The following is a 24,632-nucleotide window of genomic DNA, read 5'->3' on the forward strand; positions in this document are numbered from 1 at the left end:
TTTCCACTTTCCAGACAAATGCTTCTGGGATGGGGACATGAGTCTTGTCTTATGTCCATCCGCCCAGCTAGCTCTCTTCCTCCCTTCAAGGCCCTGCTGAGAGCTCACCTCCTCCAGGAGGCCTTCCCAGACTGAGCCCCTTCCTTCCTCTCCCCCTCGTCCCCCTCTCCATCCCCCCCATCTTACCTCCTTCCCTTCCTCACAGCACCCGTATATATGTATATATGTTTGTGCATATTTATTACTCTATTTACTTATTTATTTTACTTGTTCTATTCTATTTATTTTATTTTGTTCGTATGTTTGGTTTTGTTCTCCGTCTCCCCCTTTTAGACCGTGAGCCCACTGTTGGGTAGGGACCGTCTCTATATGTTGCCAACTTGTACTTCCCAAGCGCTTAGTACAGTGCTCTGCACACAGTAAGTGCTCAATAAATATGATTGATTGATTGATCGGGACATTTCCGACCCTTCGAGACACCACGGACACATCTCTCCCAGAACTCCCCGCTCTCCATCTGCAATCATTCTGGAGGTGGATTCACAGAGTGTTGCCGACTTGTACTTCCCAAGCGCTTAGTACAGTGCTCTGCACACAGTAAGCGCTCAATAAATACAATTGATTGATTGATTGGTAAAAATGCAGAAGCAATTTATCATTGCATCCTTCCGCTCAGTAAGCTCGAGTCTCCACCCTCAACTCTCTCCCAAGCCGCTGCTGCCCAGGATGGGTGAGCTTTGACTCTCCATCTCCCCCTCTCCATCCCCCCCGTCTTACCTCCTTCCCTTCCCCACACCACCTGTATATATGTATATATGTTTGTACATATTTATTACTCTATTTATTTTTTGTACCTATCTATTCTATTTATTTTATTTTGTTAGCATGTTTGGTTTTGTTCTCTGTCTCCCCCTTCTAGACTGTGAGCCCACTGTTGGGTAGGGACTGTCTCTATATGTTGCCGACTTGTACTTCCCAAGCGCTTAGTGCAGTGCTCTGCACACAGTAAGTGCTCAATAAATATGATTGATTGATTGATTGATTGACTTGTAGCAGATTGCCTGCCAATCGCTAGCCACTGCCCAAGCTAGGAACGGAATGGGTAGGCCTCCGCTTGTCCCTCCCTCCCGTAGCCGAGATTGGTAGACGACTGGAAACTCTCCAGGTGCGACCCTGCGAGGGCTGAGACGTGAGTAATCAAGTCTCTCTCCTGAGGGGAGACCAGAACAATAATAATAATAATAATAATAATAATAATAATAATAATAATAATAATAATAGTGATGGCATTTGTTAAGCACTTACTATGTGCCAAGCACTGGGGTACATATAAGGTAATGAGGTTGTCCCCCATGGGGCTCACAGTCTTCATCCCCATTTTACAGATGAGGTGACCGAGGCACAGAGAAGTGAAGTGGCTTGCCCAATATTACACAGCAGACGAGTGGCGGAGCCGGGATTAGAACCCACGTCCTCTGGCTCCCAAGCCTGGGCTCTTTCCACTAAGCCATGGTGCTTCTCTGGCACACCGCTCTCAAGCAGCGTGGCTCAGTGGAAAGAGCATGGGCTTTGGAGTCGGAAGTCATGGGTTCGAATTCCGACTCTGCCACATGTCTGCTGTGTGACCTTGGGCAAGTCAATTCTCTGAGCCTCAGTTACCTCACCTGTAAAATGGGGATTAAGACTCTGAGCCCCACGTGGGACAACTTGATCACCTTGTATCCCCCCCAGCGCTTAGAACAGTGCTCTGCATATAGTAAGTGCTTAACAATCGCCATCATTATTAAGTAAGGAGAGGCTCTCTCTGAGTGCAAGCTTCATGTGGAATGCGAGACAAAGGGGGAAACAGTGTCTGGTGCAGCAAACATTGAACACAATAACACAATCAGGGACATCCTTTTTGCTAGCCCCGGCCTGGGAGTCAAAAGGACCTGGGTTCTAATCCCAGTAATAGTAATAATAATGATGGCATTTGTTAAGCGCTTACTATGTGCGAAGCCGTTAGTCTGCTGTGTGACCTTGGACAAGTCACTTCACTTCTCTGGGCCTCAGTTCCTCAGTTCCCTCACCTGGAAAATGAGGATTACGATTGTGAGCCCCATGTGGGGCAGGGACTGTGTCCAACCTGACTCACTTGTATCCACCCCAGCGCTTGGTAAGTGCAGGCACATAGTAAGCACTTAACAAATACCACAATTATTATTATTATTATTATTAGCGCAATGCAGCTGGGATTGTCATTGGCCTTTTCAGTCACCCTCCTAGGTAAACTTCACTCTCAATGATGTCTTCTTTCTTTTTTCTTTTTTTTAACGGTATTTGTCAAGTGTTTGCTATGTGCCAGGCATTGTAAAAAGCACTAAAGTAGATTTTTTTTTTAATGGTATCTGTTAAATGCTTATCATGTGCCAGGCACTGTACTAAGCACTGGAGTAGATTTTTTTAAATGGCATCTGTTAAGTGCTTACCATGTGCCAGGCACTGTACTAAGCACTGGAGTAGATTAACATCAATCAGGTTGGACACAGTCCCATATGGCTTCACCGTCTTAATCCCCATTTTACAGGTGAGGTAACTGAGGCACAGAGAAATCAAGTGACTTGCACAAGGTCATTCATTCATTCATTTGTATTTATTGAGCGCTTACTGTGTGCAGAGCACTATACTAAGCCCTTGGGAAGTACAAGTTGGCAACATGTAGAGTCGGTCCCTACCCAACAGCGGGCTCACAGTCTAGGAGGGGGAGACAGACAACAAAACATATTAACAAAATAAAATAAATAGAATAAATATGTACAAGTAAAATAGAGTAATAAATATGTACAAACGTATGTACATATATACTGGGGTTGTGGGGAGGGGACGGAGGTAAGGCCGGGGGGATGGCGACAGGTATTGAATTCCCATCTTATAATCAAGGAAACGAAGGCTGTTACTACTGCTAATATGAGCCCGCTGTTGGGTAGGGACCGTCTCTATATGTTGCCAACCTGCACTTCCCAAGCGCTTAGTCCAGTGCTCTGCACACAGTAAGCGCTCAATCAATACGATTGAATGAATGAATGAATAATAATGATTGTGGTACTTGATAAATGCTACGTGCCAAGTACTGAGAAGCAGCATGGCTCAGTGGAAGGACCACAGGCTTGGGAGTCCGAGGTGGTGAGTTCTAATCCTGTCATTTGTCAGGTGTGTGACTTTGGGCAAGTCACTTTTTTTTTCTAATGGCATTTATTAAGCGCTTACTACGAGCAAAGCACTGTTCTAAGCGCTGGGGAGTTTCAGACAAGAAGAGGAGTCGCTATTAGAACCCAGGTCCCTCTCGCTCCCAGGCCAAGGCTCTATCGACTACACCACGCTGCTTCTGGAGGCCTAACGAAAGGTTTCTGAAGGGCTAAAGCAATGTGAGAAGAGTCTGGCTGGAAGACTTGGATGTCCCCTTCTCGAGACGCCCGGCCAGACTTTAATAATAATAATAATAATGGCATTTATTAAGCACTTGCTATGTGCAAAGCACTGTTCTCAGTGCTGGGGAGGTTACAAGGTGATCTGGTTGTCCCACAGGGGGCTCACAATCTTCATCCCCATTTTACAGATGAGGCAACTGAGGCCCAGAGAAGCGAAGTGACTCGCCCAAAGTCACACAGCCGACGAGTGGCGGAGCCGGGGTTTCTACCCGTGACCTCTGACTCCAAAGCCCGGGCTCTTTCCGCTGAGCCGCGCTGCTTCTCTAATACGTTCCTTAGTGCGCGGGGAGATCAGTTAGGGAAAAGTTGTGGGAAGAGGTGGGATTTGAAGAGGACTTTGGGGAGTGTACTGAACGGTCTGAGCTGGGCCATCAGGGGGGTTCAGGTCGGTGGAATGACATAAGTAAGGGGAAGAGGGGGGAGTCTATGGTGTCGGATGGTGTCTACTACGAATGCCCTGATCCGTCTACACTGTTGTGTTCGTATCGTACGTGAAGGGCCCTGTGAAGCTGAAATCTAAGAGTCCCTCTTCGATTCCAAGAAAGCACGGCAGCCAAACTGTCACCTAACGGTACTGAAGAGGCAGAAAACATCATCATCATCATCAGTCGTATTTATTGAGCGCTTACTATGTGCAGAGCACTGGACTAAGCGCTTGGGCAGTACAAATTGGCAACATCTAGAGACAGTCCCTACCCAGCAGTGGGCTCACAGTCTAAAAGGGGGAGACAGAGAACAAAACCAAACATACTAACAAAGTAAAATAAATAGAATAGATATGTACAAGTAAAATAAATAGAGTAATAAATATCATCATCATCATCATCATCAATCGTATTTATTGAGCGCTTACTATGTGCAGAGCACTGTACTAAGCGCTTGGGAAGTACAAATTGGCAACATATAGAGACAGTCCCTACCCAACAGCGGGCTCACAGTCTAAAAGGGGGAGACAGAGAACAAAACCAAACATACTAACAAAATAAAATAAATAGAATAGATATGTACAAGTAGAATAAATAAATAAATATCATCATCATCATCCTCATCAATCGTATTTATTGAGCGCTTCCTATGTGCAGAGCACTGTACTAAGCGCTTGGGCAGTACAAATTGGCAACATATAGAGACAGTCCCTACCCAACAGCGGGCTCACAGTCTAAAAGGGGGAGACAGAGAACAAAACCAAACATACTAACAAAATAAAATAAATAGAATGGATATGTACAAGTAGAATAAATAAATAAATGGAGTAATAAATATGTACAAACATATATACATATACAGGTGCTATGGGGAAGGGAAGGAGGTAAGACGGGGGGGATGGAGAGGGGGACGAGGGGGAGAGGAAGGAAGGGGCTCAGTCTGGGAAGGCCTCCTGGAGGAGGTGAGCTCTCAGCAGGGCCTTAACATGACGTGGTCTAGTAAATTGGGTTAGTAATTGAGAAGCTAGAGAAAATTGGCTTTCCCAAATGAGTCAATAAAGACTGCTCTCTTCTGAAATGGTCTGCCGAAGTGGGCGGGGAAGTTATCTGCTGTGTTGCGATCTTCTAAGCACGAAGTACAGTGCTCTGTACGTAGTAAGCACTCACTAAATACCACTGATTGTCCCCATCCCCCCCACCTTACCTCCTTCCCCTCCCCACAGCACCTGTATAGATGTTTGTACAGATTTATTACTCTATTCATTTTACTTGTACATATTCTATTTTCTTTGGTTTATATGTTTTGTTTTGTCGTCTGTCTCCCCCTTCTAGACTGTGAGCCCGCTGTTGGGTAGGGACCATCTCTAGATGTTGCCAACTTGTACTTCCCAAGCGCTTAGTACAGTGCTCTGCACACAGTAAGCGCTATAAATACGATTGAATGAATGAATGAACTTGTACTTCCCAAGCCCTTAGTGCAGAGCAAGCGCTCAATAAATACGATTAAATGAATGAACCTGATCACCTTGGAACCTGATCACCTTCTAGAATGTGAGCCCACTGTTGGGTAGGGACCGTCTCTATGTGTTGCCAACTTGAACTTCCCAAGCGCTTAGTCCAGTGCTCTGCACACTGTAAGCGCTCAATAAATACGATTGAGTGAACGAATGAATGAACCTGATCACCTTGGAACCTCATCACCTTCTAGACTGTGAGTCCACTGTTGGGTAGGGACTGTCTCTATATGTTGCTAACTTGGACTTCCCAAGCGCTTAGTACAGTGCTCTGCACACAGTAAGCGCTCAATAAATACGATTAAGTAAGCACTCAAATACGAATGAATGAATGAATGAATGGCCACAGTGTCGGCTTGGAGGGAAGGAAAGAAGCAGGTTGGGAAATAAAGGTGAAAACAGCAGATAATAAGGAGCGGAGAGCCTCGAAGCCAACTGGGAGGCGGCCCTAAGGATGCTACAAGAATTTGTATGGAAAAATGTCAGTTGTAGGAATATCTTTGAACCATCAACCCCCTAACCCATTCATTCCCACTGCATCCATGGTTGCTATAACGCCATTGTCCCCAAAACACACGTCCCTTCAAGAACGGGACCTTGTATCACAGGAGAAGAGTGTGTGGACAGACATTTCACGAGTACAAGAATTCCACAGACTATACAAAATAATAATAATAATAATAATAGCATTTATTAAGCACTTACTATGTGCAAAGCACTGTTCTAAGTGCTGGGGAGGTTACAAGATGATCAGGTTGTCCTACGGTGGGCTCACAGTCTTCATCCCCATATTACAGATGAGGGAACTGAGGCCCAGAGAAGTTAAGTGACTTGCCCAAAGTCACGCAGTTGACAATTGGCAGAGCTGGGATAGAGAAGTAGCACGGCTCAGTGGAAAGAGCATGGGCTTTGGAGTCATTCATTCATTCATTCAATTGTATTTATTGAGTGCTTACTGTGTGCAGAGCACTGTACTAAGTGCTTGGGAATTCCAAGTTGGCAACTTGGACCATACAGAGATGGTCCCTACCCAACAGCGGGCTCACAGTCTAGGAGGGGGAGACAGCAAAACAAAACATATTTACAAAATAAAATAAATAGAATGAATATGTACAAGTAAAATAAATAGAGTAATAAATACGTACAAACATATATACATATATACAGGTGCTGTGGGGAGGGGAAGGAGATAAGGTGGGGGCATGGGTAATAATGATAGCATTTATTAAGCACTTACAATGTGCAAAGCACTGCTCTAAGTGCTGGGGAGGTTACAAGATGATCAGGTTGTCCCACGAGGGCCTTACAATCTTCATCCCCATATTACAGATGAGGTAACTGAGGCCCAGAGAAGTTAAGTGACTTTCCCAAAGTCATGCAGCTGACAATTGGCAGAACCGGGATAGAGAAGCAGCGTGGCTCACTCACTTCATTCATTCATTTATTCACTCATTCATTCATTCATTCAATCGTATTTATTGAGCGCTTACTGTGTGCAGAGCACTGGACTAAGCGCTTGGGAAGTACAAGTTGGCAACATCTAGAGACGGTCCCTACCCAACAGTGGGCTCACAGTCTAGAAGGGGGAGACAGACAACAAAACCAAACATATTAACAAAATAAAATAAATAGAATAAATACGTACAAGTAAAATAAATAGACTAATAAATATGTACAAACATATCTACATATATACAGGTGCTGTGGGGATGGGAAGGAGGTAAGGCTGGGGGAGATGGAGAGGGGGAGGAGGGGGAGAGGAAGGATGGGGCTCAGTCTGGGAAGGCCTCCTGGAGGAGGTGAGCTCTCAGTAGGGCTTTGAAGGGAGGAAGAGAGCTACCTGGACGGATGTGGGGCATTCCGGGCCCGGGGGATGACGTGGGCCGGGTCAGAGGTCATGGGTTCAAATCCCGGCTCCGCCAATTGTCAACTGGGTGACTTCGGGCAAGTCGCTTCACTTCTCTGGGCCTCAGTTCCCTCATCTGTAAAATAGGGTTTAAGACCGTGAGACCCCCGTGGGGACAACCTGTGATCACCTTGTAACCTCCCCAGCGCTTTGAACAGTGCTTTGCACGTAGTAAGTGCTTAATAAATGCCACCATCATTATTATTATTTGAACCCACGACCTCTGACTCCAAAGCCCGTGCTCTTTCCACTGAGCCACGCTGCTTCCCGGAAGGCTCCTCTCCTCAGAGTGCCAGAGAGGCCCGCCCGGCCGCCATCACACCGCGTGGCCCCGCTGCTTCTGGAAGGCTCCTCTCCTCAGAGCGCCGCCATAGACGCCCCCTGCTTCTGCCGCTAATCTCCTCACCGTTAGGCCTCGTTCTCGCCTGTCCTGCCATCGACCCCCGGCCCACGTCCTCCCCCGGGCCCGGAATGCCCCCAATCCCTCTGCCCATCCTCCCAGCTAGCTCTCTTCCTCCCTTCAAGGCCCTGCTGAGAGCTCACCTCCTCCAGGAGGCCTTCCCACACTGAGCCCCTTCCTTCCTCTTCCCCTCGTCTCCCTCTCCATCCCCCTCATCTTACCTCCTTCCCTTCCCCACAGCACCTGTATATATGGATATATGTTTGTACAGATTTATTACTCTATTTACTTATTTATTTTACTTGTACATATCTATTCTATTTATTTTATTTTGTTAGTATGTTTGGTTTTGTTCTTTGTCTCCCCCTTGTAGACTGTGAGCCCACTGTTGGGTAGGGACTGTCTCTATATGTTGCCAACTTGTACTTCCCAAGGGCTTAGTACAGTGCTCTGCACACAGTAAGCGCTCAATAAATACGATTGATGATGATGATGATGATCCGCCGAGCTAGCTCTCTTCCTCGCTTCAAGGCCCTACTGAGAGCTCACCTCCTCCAGGAGGCCTTCCCACACTGATCCCCTTTCTTCCTCTCCCCCTCGTCCCCCTCTCCGCCCCCCATCTTACCTCCTTCCCTTCCCCACAGCACCTGTATATATGTATATATGTTTGTACAGATTTATTACTCTTTATTTATTTTACTTGTACATATCTATTCTATTTATTTTATTTTGTTAGTATGTTTGGTTTTGTTCTCTGTCTCCCCCTTTTAGACTGTGAGCCCACTGTTTGGTAGGGACTGTCTCTGTATGTTGCCAATTTGTACTTCCCAAGCACTTAGTACAGTGCTCTGCACACAGTAAGCACTCAATAAATACAATTGATGATGATGATGATGATCCGCCAAGCTAGCTCTCTTCCTCCCTTCAAGGCCCTACTGAGAGCTCACCTCCTCCAGGAGGCCTTCCCACACTGAGCCCCTTCCTTCCTCTCCCCCTCGTCCCCCTCTCCATCCCCCCCATCTTACCTCCTTCCCTTCCCCACAGCACCTATATATATGTATATATGTTTGTACAGATTTATTACTCTATTTATTCATTTATTTTACTTGTACATATCTAGTCTATTTATTTTATTTTGATTAATATGTTTGGTTTTGATTTTGTTCTCTATCTCCCCCTTCTAGACTGTGAGCCCACTGTTGGGTAGGGACTGTCTCTAGATGTTGCCAACTTGGACTTCCCAAGCGCTTAGTCCAGTGCTCTGCACACAGTAAGCGCTCAATAAATACGATTGATTGATTGATTGATTTGGAGTTAGAGGCCGTGGGTTCAAATCCCAGCTCTGCCAATTGTCCGCTGAATCCCTTTGGGCAAGTCACTTCACTTCTCTGTGCCTCAGTTCCCTCATCTGTCAAATGGGGATGAAGACTGGGAGCCCCACGTGGGACAACTTGATCACCTTGTATCCTCCTCGGCGCTTAGAACAGTGCTTTGCACATGGTAAGTACTTAAGAAATGCTATTATTATTATTATTACTATTATTATTATTATCATTATTATTACTGGAGGATGTGGGCGTGGCCTGGGCGACAAGGGGCGGGACTCTGCCGGCAGGGGGCGTGGCTGGGCAACGAGGGCGTGGCCACTGAAGGATGTGGGCGTGGCCTGGGCGACGGGGCGAGGCACTGCCGGCAGGGGGCGTGGCCTGGGCGACAGGGGGCGTGGCCTGGGAGTCGAGGCGTGGCGACAGGGGGCGTGCCACAGGAATTTATGGGCGTGGCATGGTCCAAAAGGGGCGTGGCAGGGCGGCCGGGGGCGTGGCCTGGGTGTCGGGGCGTGGCACTGGAACTTATGGGCGTGGCACGGTCAGAAAGGGGGCGTGGCAGGGCGGCAGGGGGCGTAGCCAGGGAGTCGGGGCGTGGGCTGGGCGGCAGGGGGCGTCACACTAGAGGGTGTGGGCGTGGCCTGCGAGACGGGGGCGGGACTGGCATCTGTGGGCGTGGCCGGGCAGAAAGGGGCGTGGCCTGGGCGATAGGGGCGCTGGAATTTGTGGGCGTGGCCTAGACGGCGGTGGCCGGACTTTCGCGTCTGTGGGCGTGGCTGGACAGAAAGGGGAGTGGCATAGGCGTCAGGGGCGTGGCTCTGGAGTTTGTGGGCGTGGCCTGGGCGGTGATTCGCGACGCTGGAGTTTGTGGGCGTGGCCCGGGGCGGCAGGGGGCATGGGCTGAGCGGCAGGGAGCGTGGCACAAGAGTCTGTGGGCGTGGCCTGAGCGTCGGGGCTTGGGCCAGGCGGCAGGGGGCGTGGTCTGGGCGACACGGGGGCGCTTACACGGGAATTTGTGGGCGTGGCCTGGGGCAAGGGGGCGGGACTCTGGCGTCTGTGGGCGTGGCCTGGATGTCAGGGGGCGTGGCCTGGGCGCCTGGACCCGGGCAGGGCGGCAGGGGGCGTCACACTGGAGGTTGTGGGCGTGGCCTGGGCGACGGGGGCGGGACTCTGCACATCATCATCATCATCAATTGTATTTATTGAGCGCTTACTATGTGCAGAGCACTGTACTAAGCGCTTGGGAAGTACAAATTGGCAACATATAGAGACGGTCCCTACCCAACAGTGGGCTCACAGTCTAAACGGGGGAGTCGAACAAAACCAAACATACTAACAAAATAAAATAAATAGAATAGATATGTACAAGTAAAATAAATAAATAAATAAATAGAGTAATAAATCTGTACAAACATATATACATATATACAGGTGCTGTGGGGAAGGGAAGGAGGTAAGATGGGGGGATGGAGAGGGGGACGAGGGGGAGAGGAAGGAAGGGGCTCAGTCTGGGAAGGCCTCCTGGAGGAGGTGAGCTCTCAGTAGGGCCTTGAAGGGAGGAAGAGAGCTAGCTTGGCAGATGGGCAGAGGGATTGGGGGCATTCCAGGCCCGGGGGAGGACGTGAGCCTGGGGTCGACGGCGGGACAGGAGAGAACGAGGCCTAACGGTGAGGAGATTAGCGGCAGAGGAGCGGAGGGTGCGGGCTGGGCTGGACAAGGAGAGAAGGGAGGTGAGGGAGGAGGGGGCGAGGGGATGGATGGACAGCCTTGAAGCCCAGGGTGAGGAGTTTCTGCCTGATGTGCACATTGACTGGTAGCCACTGGAGATCTTTGAGGAGGGGAATAATATGCCCAGAGCGTTTCTGGACAAAGACAATCCGGGCAGCGGCATGAAGTATGGATTGAAGTGGAGAGAGACACGAGGATGGGAGATCAGAGAGAAGGCTGGTGCAGTAGTCCAGACGGGATAGGATGAGAGCTTGAACGACCAGGGTAGCGGTTTGGAGGGAGAGGAAAGGGTGGATCTTGGCGATGTTGCGGAGCTGAGACCGGCAGGTTTTGGTGACGGCTTGGATGTGAGGGGTGAAGGAGAGAGCGGAGTCGAGGATGACACCAAGGTTGCGGGCTTGTGAGACGGGAAGGATGGTAGTGCCGTCAACAGAGATGGGAAAGTCAGGGAGAGGGCAAGGTTTGGGAGGGAAGACAAGGAGTTCAGTCTTCGGCATGTTGAGCTTTAGGTGGCGGGCGGACATCCAGATGGAGATGTCCCGAAGGCAGGAGGAGATGCGAGCCTGGAGGGAGGGGGAGAGAGCAGGGGCAGAGATGGAGATCTGGGAGTCATCAGCATAGAGATGATAGTTGAAGCCGTGGGAGCGAATGAGGTCACCAAGGGAGTGCGTGTAGATTGAGAACCGAAGGGGACCGAGCACTGAACCTTGGGGAACCCCCACAGTAAGGGGATGGGAGGGGGAGGAGGAGCCCGCAGAAGAGACTGAGAATGAATGACCAGAGAGATAAGAGGAGAACCAAGAGAGGGCGGAGTCTGTGAAGCCAAGGTCGGATAGCGTGCTGAGGAGAAGGGGGTGGGCCACAGTCTCGAAGGCAGCTGAGAGGTCGAGGAGGATTAGGACAGAGTAGGAGCCGTTGGATTTGGCAAGCAGGAGGTCATCGGTGACCCTTGAGAGGGCAGTTTCCGTGGAATGAAGGGGACGGAAGCCAGACTGGAGGGGGTCGAGGAGAGAGTTGTTGTTGAGGAATTCTAGGCAGCGCGTGTAGACGACTCGGTCAAGGAGTTTGGAAAGGAATGGTAGGAGGGAGATGGGGCAATAACTAGAAGGTGAGGTGGGGTCAAGAGAGGGTTTTTTTAGGATGGGAGAGACATGGGCATGTTTGAAGGCAGAGGGGAAGGAACCAGTGGAGAGTGAGCGGTTGAAGATGGAAGTTAAGGAGGGGAGAAGGGATGGAGCGAGAGATTTCATGAGATAAGAGGGAATGGGGTCAAAAGCACAGGTGGCCGGAGTAGCACTTGAGAGGAGGGAAGAGAGCTCCTCTGAGGACACTGCTGGGAAGGATGGGAGAGTAGCAGAGAGTGTTGAGAGCCGGGGGGTTGGAGAAAGGGGGGAAGAGACTTTGGGGAGGTCGGACCTGATGGATTTAATTTTGTTAATGAAGTAGGAGGCCAGATCATTGGGGGTGAGGGAAGGAGGAGGGGGAGGAACCGGGGGCCTGAGAAGGGAGTTGAATGTACGGAAGAGCTGGCGGGGGTGATGGGCATGGGTGTCAATAAGGGAGGAGAAATAGTTTTGTCTGGCAGAAGAGAGGGCTGAGTTAAGGCAGGAAAGGATAAACTTGAAGTGAACGAGGTTGGCATGGTGTTTAGACTTTCACCAGCGGCGTTCGGCAGCTCGAGCATAAGAGCGAAGGAGGCGACGGTGGCAGTGATCCAGGGCTGTGGGTTAGTGGTGTGAGAGCGGCAAAGGGAAAGGGGAGAGAGTGAGTCTAGCTGAGTAGAAAGGGTAGAGTTGAGAGCAGTAATCTGATCACCAAGACTGGGTAGAGAGGAGAGGGCGGCGAGGTGGGGTGTGAGGCGCTCCGAAAGATGGGTGGGGTCCAGAGAGCGGAGATCTCTGTGAGGGAGTAATACGGATTTACAGGGGAAAGGAGTGTGAGTGAGGAGGCAGGTGAGAAGATTATGATCAGAGAGAGGGATCTCAGAGTTGGTGAGGGCGGACACAGTGCAGCGGTAGGAGATGATGAAGTCGAGGGTATGACCAAGTTGGTGAGTGGGCGAGGTGGGGTGGAGGAAGAGGTTGGCAGCGTCGAGGAGAGATAGAAGGCGGGCGGCAGAGGAGTCGTCAGGGATATCCATGTGGATGTTGAAGTCTCCGAGGATCAGAGTGGGCATGGAGAAGGAGAGAAGGAAGGTGAGGAAGGGGTCAAAGTCGTTAAAGAAGTTGGAAGTGGGGCCCGGAGGGCGGTAGATGACGGCTACAAGAATCGGGAGGGGGTGGGAGAGGCGAATAATGTGGGCTTCAAAGGAAGGGAAGGAAAGGGAAGGGGGAGGAGGGATAGTGCGAAAGCGACATTGGGGGGCGAGAAGGAAACCGACACCTCCTCCTTTTCCGGTGAGCCTGGGGGACTGGGAGAAGAAGAGGCCTGCACTGCAGAGAGCAGCAGAAGAGACCGTGTCGTCCGGAGACAGCCATATGTTGCCAACTTGTTCATTCATTCAATTGTATTTATTGAGCGCTTACTGTGTGCAGAGCACTGTACTAAGCACTTGGGAAGTACAATCAATAGTATTTATTGAGCGCTTACTGTGTGCAGAGCACTGTACTAAACCTCCCCACCCCCCCCGCCTTACCTCCTTCCCTTCCCCCTTCTAGACTGTGAGCCCACTGTTGGGTAGGGACTGTCTCTATATGTTGCCAGCACTTAGTCCAGTGCTCTGCACACAGTAAGCGCTCAATAAATGCGATTGATTGATTGATTGATTGATTGAGGGTGGGAGGAAGGCCTGAGGGGAGGCCCTGCCCAGCTACCAACGGAGAAGCAGAGTGCCTCAGTGGCAAGACGTGGGGCTTGGGAATCAGAGGTCACGGGTTTCAATAATAATAATAATGATGATAATCATAACAGTGGCATTTATGAAGAGCTTACTATGTGCAAAGCTCCCTTCAAAGCCCTAGTGAGAGCTCACGTCCTCCAGGAGGCCTTCCCAGACTGAGCCCCCTCCTTCCTCTCCCCCTCCCCATCCCCCAGCCTTACCTCCTTCCCCTCCCCACAGCACCTGTACAGATGTTTGTACAGACTTATTACTCTATTTTACTTGTGCATATTTATTCTATTTGTTTTATTTTGTTTTGTTCTCCGTCTCCCCCTTCTAGACTGTGAGCCCGCTGTTGGGTAGGGACCGTCTCTCGATGTTGCCAACTTGGACTTCCCAGGCGCTTAGTCCAGTGCTCCGCACACAGTAAGCGCTCGATAAATACCACTGAATGAATGAATGAATGCTCTGCACACAGTAAGCGCTCAATAAATGCGATTGAATGAATGAATGAATGAGTGAATGAATGAGTGAATGAATGAATAGGGGGCGTGTCCGAACGTCAGGGGCCGCGGGCTGGCCGGTAGGGGGCGTGTCTGAACGTCAGGGGCGTGGCGCTGGAGTCTGTGGGCGTGGCCTAGACGTCGGGGGGCGTGACGCTGGAGTCTGTGGGCGTGGCCTAGACGTCAGGGGGGCGTGGCCCGGACGTCGGGGGCGTGACGCTGGAGTCTGTGGGCGTGGCCTAGACGTCGGGGGCGTGACGCTGGAGTCTGTGGGCGTGGCCTAGACGTTAGGGGGCGTGACGCTGGAGTCTGTGGGCGTGGCCTAGACGTCGGGGGCGTGACGCTGGAGTCTGTGGGCGTGGCCTAGACGTCGGGGGGCGTGGCCCGGACGTCGGGGGCGTGACGCTGGAGTCTGGGGGCGTGTGCAGGGACCCTCCCTCTATGTTGCCGACTTGGACTTCCCAAGCGCTTAGTCCAGTGCTCCGCACACAATAAGCGCTCAATAAATACGATTGAATGAATGAATGAATGAATGAATGAATGAGCAGGGGGCGTGTCTGAACGTCAGGGGCCCCTGGGCTGGCCGGTAGGGGGCGTGCCCGAACGTCAGGGGGCGTGACGCTGGAGTCTGTGGGCGAGGGCCGGGCGTCGGGGGGCGTGGCCTGGGCGTCGGGGGGGCGTGATGCTGGAGCCTGTGGGCGTGGCCTGGACGTCGGGGGGCGTGACGCTGGAGCCTGTGGGCGTGGCCTGGACGTCGGGGGGCGTGACGCTAGAGTCCGCGGGCGTGACACTGGGGTTTGTGGGCGTGGCCCGGACGTCGGGGGCGTGGCCGGGGCGTCAGGGGGCGTGACGCTGGAGTCTGTGGGCGTGTCCCGTGCGTCTCGGGGGCGCGTCCCCGGCGTCGCGCGCGGCCGCAGTTCCCGCCAAGTGGGGCCGACGTCCAACCCCCGGCCGGGCCCCGCCCCCTCCCGCGCGCGCGCCCCCTCTCGGCTCGGCCCCGCTCGGCTCGGCTCGGCCCCGAGGACGCGGAAGTGACGTCGCAGTGCGGCGGGGCCCCCGGTTTGAATCGGGTCCCGGGGGCTGCGCGGAGGAGGAGGCGGCGGCGGCGGCTGCGCCTGCGCGGCCATCCGGGGACACGGACCATCGCCGCCCGGCCCAGACCGGCCCAGCCCGGCCCCCGGGCCTGCAGCGCACCGCACCGCACCGCACCGCACCGCTCCGCTCCTTCCGTCCTCCCCCTCCTCCTCCTGCCCGCCAATATGGCAGCGGCGGCGGCGGCGGCTGCGGCGGCCGTTGGCGACGTTGTCGTCCCCGTCCCGGCCGTCGGCGCCCCGGACTTGGGGTCTGCGGGTCCCCCCCCCGCCTCCTCCCCCGCCGGTGGTGGCGGCGGCGGCGGCGGCGGCGGGCGGGGCGGGGCGGGGCGCGCGGGTGCGGACGGTGTTCCTCTTCGACCGGCGGCGGGAGCAGTCGGAGCCCGGGGAGCGGGCGCTCGACGTGGGCCAGGACGACGACTACGGGGCCTTCCGACGGGCGCTCTGCCAGGTCAGACCCGGGGCGGGGGAGGGGGACGGGGATCCCCTTGGGCGGGACCCCCTTCCCGCCTCTGCTGCGCTAAGCGCTCGGCACCGGGGCCGCGTCTTAGGCCTTCATTCATTCGTCCATTCGCTCCGACGTATCGAGCGCGCGCGCGGAACGCCGGGCCCGGCACGTTCGTTCATTCATTCATTCACTCATTCATTCATTCGGTCGCGTGTATTCGGCGCACGCGCGCTGACTGTGTGCGGAGCGCCGGGCTCAGCGCCTTCGTTCATTCATTCATTCGGTCGCGTGTATTAAGCGCACGCGCGCTGACTGTGCGGAGCGCCGGGCTCAGCGCCTTCATTCATTCATTCACTCATTCATTCATTCGGTCGCGTGTACTGAGCGCGCGCGTAGACTGCGGAGCGCCGGGCTCAGCGCCTTCGTTCATTCATTCACTCATTCATTCATTCGGTCGCGTGTATTCGGCGCACGCGCGCTGACTGTGTGCGGAGCGCCGGGCTCAGCGCCTTCGTTCATTCATTCATTCGGTCGCGTGTATTAAGCGCACGCGCGCCGACTGTGCGGAGCGCCGGGCTCAGCGCCTTCGTTCATTCATTCACTCATTCATTCATTCGGTCGCGTGTATTGAGCGCGCGCGTAGACTGCGGAGCGCCGGGCTCAGCGCCTTCGTTCATTCATTCATTCACTCATTCATTCATTCGGTCGCGTCCATTGAGCGCGCGCGCGCGCCGACTGTGCGCGGAGCGCCGGGCTCAGCGCCTTCATTCATTCATTCATTCATTCATTCGGTCACGTGTATTCGGCGCACGCGCGCCGACTGTGCGCGGAGCGCCGGGCTCAGCACCTTCATTCATTCATTCACTCATTCATTCATTTGGTCGCGTGTATTGAGCGCACGCGCGCTCAGCGCCGGGCTCAGCGCCTTCGTTCATTCATTCATTCACTCATTCATTCATTCGGTCGCGTGCATTGAGCGCGCGCGCCGACTGTGCGCGGAGCGCCGGGCTCAGCGCCTTCATTCATTCATTCACTCACTCATTCACTCATTCATTCGGTCGCGTGTATTCGGCGCACGCGCGCCGACTGTGTGCGGAGCGCCGGGCTCAGCACGTTCGTTCATTCATTCACTCATTCATTCATTCATTCATTCGGTCGCGTGCATTGAGTGTACGCGCGCTGACTGTGCGCAGCGCCGGGCTCAGCGCCTTCATTCATTCATTCATTCATTCATTCATTCACTCATTCATTTGGTCGCGTGTATTGAGCACGCGCGCGCCGACTGTGCGCGGAGCGCCGGGCTCAGCGCCTTCACTCATTCATTCATTCGGTCGCGTGTATTCGGCGCATGCGCGCTGACTGTGCGCGGAGCGCCGGGCTCAGCGCCTTCATTTATTCATTCACTCACTCATTCGGTCGCGTGTGTTATTGAGCCTGCGCGCCGACTGTGTGCGGAACGCCAGGCTCGGCACGTTCGTTCATTCATTCATTCAGTCACTCATTCATTCGGTCGCGTGTATTGAGCGCGCGCGCGCTGCCTGCGTGCGGAGCGCCGGGCTCAGCGCCTTCATTCATTCAATCATTCATTCATTCACTCACTCATTCGGTCGCGTGTATCGAGCGCGCACGCGCCGTGTGTGTGCGGAGCGCCGGGCTCAGCGCCTTCATTCATTCATTCACTCATTCATTCATTCGGTCGCGTGTATCGAGCGCACGCGCGCCGACTGTGCGCGGAGCGCCGGGCTCAGCGCCTTCATTCATTCATTCACTCACTCATTCACTCATTCATTCGGTCGCGCGTATTCGGCGCACGCGCGCCAACTGTGTGCGCAGCGCCGGGCTCAGCGCGTTCGTTCATTCATTCACTCATTCATTCATTCATTCGGTCGCGTGCATTGAGCGCGCGCGCGCGCTGACTGCGCAGCGCCGGGCTCAGCGCCTTCATTCACTCATTCATTTGGTCGCGTGTATTGAGCGTGCGCGCGCCGACTGTGCGCGGAGCGCCGGGCTCAGCGCCTTCATTCATTCATTCATTCATTCATTCATTCATTCGGTCGCGTGTATTAAGCGCACGCACGCCGACTGTGAGCGGAGCGCCGGGCTCAGCACGTTCGTTCATTCATTCATTCATTCATTCATTCACTCATTCATTCATTCATCGCGTGTATTGAGCGCGCGCGCGCCGACTGTGCGGAGCGCCGGGCTCAGCACGTTCGTTCATTCATTCATTCACTCATTCATTCATTTGGTCGCGTGTATTGAGCGCACGCGCGCTGACTGTGTGCGGAGCGCCGGGCTCATCGCCTTCATTCATTCATTCATTCGGTCGCGTGTATTAAGCGCGCGCGCGCTGACTGTGCGCGGAGCGCCGGGCTCAGCGCCTTCATTCATTTATTCACTCATTCATTCGGTCGCGTGTATTGAGCGCACTTGCGGCGACTGTATGCGGAGCGCCGGGCTCAGCGCGTTCGCTCATTCATTCACTCATTCGGTCACGTGTGTTATTGAGCCTGCGCGCCGACTGTGTGCGGAACGCCGGGCTCGGCACGTTCGTTCATTCATTCATTCACTCATTCATTCATTCGGTCGCGTGCATTGAGCGCGCGCGCGCTGACTGCGTGCGCAGCGCCGGGCTCAGCGCCTTCATTCATTCATTCACTCATTCGGTCGCGTGCGCGCCGACCGTGCGCAGCGCCGGGCTCAGCGCCTTCGTTCATTCATTCACTCATTCATTCACTCATTCATTCGGTCGCATGTATTGAGCGCACGCGCGCTGACTGTGTGCGCAGCGCCGGGCTCAGCGCCTTCATTCATTCACTCGCTCATACATCCATTCGGTCGCGTGTATTGAGCGCACGCGCGCCGACTGTGTGCGGAGCGCCGGGCTCAGCACGTTCGCTCATTCATTCACTCATTCATTCATTCGGTCGCGTGTATTGAGCGCACGCGTTGACTGCGGAGCGCCGGGCTCAGCGCCTTCATTCATTCATTCATTCACTCATTCATTCGGTCGCGTGTATTGAGCGCACGTGCGCCGACTGTGCGCAGCGCCGGGCTCAGCGCCTTCGTTCATTCATTCACTCATTCATTCATTCGGTCGCGTGTATTGAGCGCACGCGCGCTGACTGTGTGCGGAGCACCGGGCTCAGCGCCTTCATTCATTCGTTCATTCACTCACTCATTCATTCGGTCGCGTGTATTCGGCGCACGCGCGCTGACTGTGTGCGGAGCGCCGGGCTCAGCGCCTTCATTCATTCATTCATTCGGTCGCGTGTATTAAGCGCACGCGCGCTGACTGTGCGCGGAGCGCCGGGCTCAGCGCCTTCGTTCATTCATTCATTCACTCATTCATTCATTCGGTCGCGTGCATTGAGTGCGCGCGCACTGACTGTGTGCGGAACGCCGGGCTCGGCACGTTTGCTCATTCATTCATTCATTCACTCATTCATTCATTCGGTCGCGTGCATTGAGTGTGTGCGCGCTGACTGTGCGCGGAGCGCCGGGCTCAGCACCTTCATTCATTCGTTCATTCATTCACTCATTCATTCGGTCGCGTGTATTCGGCGCACGCGCGCTGACTGTGTGCGGACCGCCGGGCTCAGCGCCTTCATTCATTCATTCATTTGGTCGCGTGTATTAAGCGCACGCGCGCTGACTGTGCGCGGAGCGCCGGGCTCAGCGCCTTCGTTCATTCATTCATTCACTCATTCATTCGGTCTTGTGCATCGAGCGCGCGTGCGCGCTGACTGTGTGTGGAGCGCCGGGCTCGGCACGTTCGTTAATTCATTCATTCACTCATTCATTCATTCGGTCGCGTGCATTGAGCGCACGCGCGCTGTCTGTGTGCGGAGCGCCGGGCTCAGCGCATTCATTCATTCGTTCATTCATTCACTCATTCATTTGGTCGCGTGTATTCGGCGCACGCGCGCTGACTGTGTGCGGAGCGCCGGGTTCAGCGCCTTCATTCATTCATTCATTCATCATCAATCGTATTTATTGAGCGCTTACTGCGTGCAGCGCACTGGACTAAGCGATTGGGAAGTCCAAGTTGGCAACATCTAGAGACGGTCCCGACCCAACGGCGGGCTCACAGTCTAAAAGGGGGAGACGGAGAACAAAACCAAACATACTAACAAAATGAAATAAATAGAATAGATATGTACAAGTAAAATAAACAGAGTAATAAATCTGTACAAACATATCTACATATATACAGGTGCTGTGGGGAAGGGAAGGAGGTAAGATCGGGGGGATGGAGAGGGGGACGAGAGGAAGGGGCTCAGTCTGGGAAGGCCTCCTGGAGGAGGTGAGCTCTCAGTAGGGCCTTGAAGGGAGGAAGAGAGCGAGCTTGGCGGAGGGGCAGAGGGATTGGGGGCATTCCAGGCCCGGGGGTCGATGGCGGGACATCCTGGCTGAGCAGGTGCGAATGAGGTTGTCGTTAATGTAACTTGATGATAACAAGGGCCTTTTCCCCGGGGTGGGGGCGGGGGGGGGGATGTATTGAGCGCGCGCACCGACTGTGTGCGGATTGCTGGGCTCAGCGCCTTCGTCCATTCATTGATTCATTGATTCACGCATTCGGTCGCGTGTATTGAGCGCACGCGCGCTGACGGTGCGCGGAGCGCCGGGCTCAGCACCTTCATTCATTCACTCATTCATTCATTCATTCGGTTGCGTGTATTGAGCGCGCGCGTGCCGACTGTGTGCGGAGCGCCGGGCTGAGCGCCTTCGTTCGTTCATTCATTTATTTATTCATTCATTCATTCATTCACTCGGTCGCATGTATTGAGCACTCGCGTGCTGACCGCGGAGGGCCGGGCTCAGTGCGTTCGTTCATTCATTCATTCATTTGGATGTATTGAGCGCGCGCGCGCGCTGACTGTGCGCGGAGCGCCGGGCTCAGCGCCTTCATTCACTCATTCATTCTGTCACGTGTATTGAGCGCATGCGCGCTGACTGTGCGCGGAGCGCCGGGCTCAGCGCCTTCATTCACTCATTCATTCTGTCACGTGTATTGAGCGCATGCGCGCTGACTGCGTGCGGAGCGCCGGGCTCAGCGCCTTCATTCATTCATTCGGTCGCGTGTATTGAGCGCACGCGTGCTGACTGTGCGCAGCGCCAGGCTCAGCGCCTTCATTCATTCATTCACTCATTCATTCAGTCGCGTGTTTTGAGCGCGCGCGCCGACTGTGTGCGGAGCGCTGGACTGAGCGCCTACATTCATTCATTCATTCATTCGGTCGTGTGTATTGAGCGCACGCGCGCCGACTGTGCGGAGCGCCGGGCTCAGCGCCTTCATTCATTCATTCATTCACTCATTCATTCATTCGGTCGCGCGTATTGAGCGCGCGCGCACTGAGCGCCTTCATTCATTCGCTCGGATGTATTGAGCGTGCGCGCGCCGACTGCGTGGAACGCCAGGCTCAGCGCCTTCATTCATTCATTCATTCACTTACTCATTCACTCACGTGTATTGAGCGCACGCGCGCTGACTGTGTGCGCAGCGCCGGGCTGAGTACGTTCATTCATTCGCTCGGATGTATTGAGCGCACGCGCGCCGACTGTGCGCGGAACGCCGGGCTCAGTGCCTTCATTCATTCATTCACTCATTCATTCGGTCGCGTGTATTGAGCGCACACTCCGACTGTGTGCGGAGCACGTTCATTCATTCGCTCGGATGTATTGAGCGCGTGCGCACACGCCGACTGTGTGCGGAGCGCCGGGCTCAGCGCCTTCATTCATTCATTCATTCACTCGGTCGCTTGTATTGAGCGCGCGCTGACTGTGTGCGGGAGAGCCGGGCTCTGCGCCTTCGTTCATTCATTTATTCATTCATTCACTCGGTCGCTTCTTCATCATCATCATCATCAATCGTATTTGTTGAGCGCTTACTGTGTGTAGATCACTGTACTAAGCGCTTGGGAAGTACAAGTTGGCAACATATGGAGACAGTCCCTACCCAACAGTGGGCTCACAGTCTAAAAGGGGGAGACAGAGAACAGAACCAAACATACTAACAAAATAAATAGAATAGATATGTACAAGCAAAATAAATAGAGTAACAAATATGTACAAACATATATACGTATAAACAGGTCGCATGTATTGCGCGCACTGTGTGCGGAGCGCCGGACTGAGCGCGTTCATTCATTCGTTCGGATGTATTGAGCGCGCGCGTGCGCACTGACTGTGTGCGGAGCGCCGGGCTCAGCGCCTTCATTCATTCATTCATTCATTCACTCATTCATTCGTTCGGATGTATTGAGCGTGCGCGCACTGACTGTGTGCGGAGCGCCGGGCTCAGCGCCTTCATTCATTCATTCATTCACTCATTCATTCGTTCGGATGTATTGAGCGCGCGCACTGACTGTGTGCGGAGCGCCGGGCTCAGCGCCTTCATTCATTCATTCATTCACTCATTCATTCAGTCGCATGTATTGAGCGCGCGTGCTGACAGTGTGCGGAGCGCCGGGCTGAGCGTATTCATTCATTCATTCGGTCGGATGTATTGAGCGCGCGCGCTGACTGCGTGCAGAGCGCCGGGCTGAGCGTATTTATTTATTCATTCATTCATTCATTCGGTTGGATGTATTGAGCGCGCGCGCTGTGTGCTGAGCACGTTCATTCATTCATTCAGTCGCATATATTGAGCGCGCAGTGACTGTGCAGAGCGCCAGACTGAGCGCATTCATTCATTCATTCAGTCGGATGTATTGAGCACAAGCGCTGACGGCGGAGCGCCGGATGGAGCACGTTCACTCATTCATTCATTCACTCATTCATTCATTCGGTCGCATGTGTTGAGCACAAGCGCTGACTGCGCGGAGCGCCGGACTGAGCGCGTTCATTCATTCAGTCATTCATTCATTCGGTCAGATGTATTGAGCGCAAGCGCTGACTGTGTGCTGTGCACGTTCATTCATTCATTCAGTCGCATGTATTGAGCGCGCGCAGACTGTGTGCTGTGCGCGTTCATTCATTCGGTCGCGTGTATTGAGCACGCGCGCGCTGACTGTGCGGAGCGCCGGACTGAGCGCGTTCATTCATTCATTTATTCATTCATTCATTCGCATGTATTGAGCGCAAGCGGTGACTGTGTGCGGTGCGCCGGGCTGAGCGCCTTCATTCATTCATTCATTCATTCGGTCACATGTATTGAACGCGCTCGCTGACGGTGTGTGGAGCGCTGGACTGAGCGCGTTCATTCACTCATTCAGTCATATTTATTGAGCGCTTATTGTGTGCACCGCACTGGACTAAGCGCTTGGGAAGTACAAATTGGCGACATCTAGAGCCGGTCCCTACCCAACAGCGGGCTCGCAGTCTAGAAGGGGGAGGCAGACAACAAAACATATTAACAAAATAAAATAAGAATACATATGTACAAGTAAATACAGTAATAAATACGTACAAACATATATACATATATGTATATTCATCCATTCAGTCGTATTTATTGAGCGCTTACTGTGTGCAGAGCACCGTACTAAGCGCTTGGGAAGTCCAAGTTGGCAACATCTAGAGATGGTCCCTGCCCAACAGCGGGTTCGCAGGCTAGAAGGGGGAGACAGACAAAACAAAACATATGAACAAAATAAAATAAATAGAATAAATACGAACAAGTAAAATAGTAATAAAAATACGTACAGACATATATGTATATTCATTCATTCAATCGTATTTATTGAGCGCTTACTGTGTGCAGAGCACTGGACTAAGCGCTTGGGAAGTCCAAGTTGGCAACATCTAGAGACGGCTCCTACCCAACAGCGGGCTCGCAGTCTAGAAGGGGGAGATAGACAACAAAACAAAACATATAAACTAAATAAAATAAATAGAATAGATACATACAAGTAAAATGGAGTAGTAAATACGTACAGACATATGTATATTCATTCATTCAAGCGTATTTATTGAGCACTTACCGTGTGCAGAGCACTGTACTAAGCGCTTGGGAAGTCCAAGTTGGCAACATCTAGAGACGGTCCCTACCCAACAGCGGGCTCACAGTCTAGAAGGGGGAGACAGACAACAAAACAAAATATACTAACAAAATAAAATAAATAGAATAAATATGTACAAGTAAAATAAATAAGTAGAGCAATGAATCTGTACAAACATATATACAGGTGCTGTGGGGAGGGGAAGGAGGTAAGGTGGGGGGATGGGGAGGGGGCGTATATACATATATATACATGTATACATATGCGTATATACATATATATACATGTATACATATGCATATACACATATATACATATATACAGGTGCTGTGGGGAGGGGAAGGAGGTAAGGGGGGGGAGGGGGAGGAGGGGGAGAGGAAGGAGGGAACTGTGTGCTAAGCGCTTACTCTGGGCCGAGAAACGTTCTGAGCGCCAAGGTTTGGACAAGAGAAGCAGCGGGGCTCAGTGGAAAGAGCCCGGGCTTGGGAGGCAGAGGTCGTGGGTTCCAATCCCGGCTCCACCGCTCAGCAGCTGCGTGACTCGGGGCAAGTCACTTCACTTCTCCGGGCCTCAGTTCCCTCGTCTGTAAAATGGGGATGAAGACTGGGAGACCCCCCGTGGGACAACCTGATCGCCTTGTAACCTCCCCAGCGCTTAGAACCGTGCTTTGCACGTAGTAAGCGCTTAATAAATGCTATTATTATTATTATTTTGTGGGCCTCAGTTCCCTCACCTGTAAAATGGGGATGAAGACTGGGAGCCCCCCGTGGGACAACCTGATCACCTTGTAACCTCCCCAGCGCTTAGAACAGTGCTTTGCACATAGTAAGCGCTTAATAAATGCTGCTATTATTATATTCTGGACCTCAGTTCCCTCACCTGTAAAATGGGGATGAAGACTGGGAGCTCCACGTGCGAGAACATGATCACTTTGTAACCTCCCCAGCGTATAGAACAGTGCTCTGCACATAGTAAGCGCTTAATAAATGCCATAATTATTATTATTTTCTGGGCCTCAGTTCCCTCCCCGGTAGAATGGGGATGAAGACTGGGAGCCCCCCGTG

The 24,632-nt window shown here is 52.9% G+C and overlaps 1 protein-coding gene across 1 annotated transcript in view; it reads left to right on the plus strand.

Annotated features, from left to right (window-relative positions):
* Positions 1-15,490: 15,490 nt before the first annotated feature.
* SMCHD1 (structural maintenance of chromosomes flexible hinge domain containing 1) overlaps positions 15,491-24,632 on the plus strand; it is a gene marked incomplete at its 5' end in the record, with an annotated part of 180,781 nt that continues 171,639 nt past the window's right edge. Inside the window, one exon of the mRNA XM_038747255.1 lies at positions 15,491-15,628. Within this exon, the coding sequence (XP_038603183.1) occupies positions 15,491-15,628 (138 nt within the window). The remainder of the gene's footprint in view (positions 15,629-24,632) is intronic.

The sequence above is a fragment of the Tachyglossus aculeatus genome, chromosome 5 (genome assembly GCF_015852505.1).
Source record: "Tachyglossus aculeatus isolate mTacAcu1 chromosome 5, mTacAcu1.pri, whole genome shotgun sequence".
NCBI classification, from domain to species: Eukaryota; Metazoa; Chordata; class Mammalia; order Monotremata; family Tachyglossidae; genus Tachyglossus; species Tachyglossus aculeatus.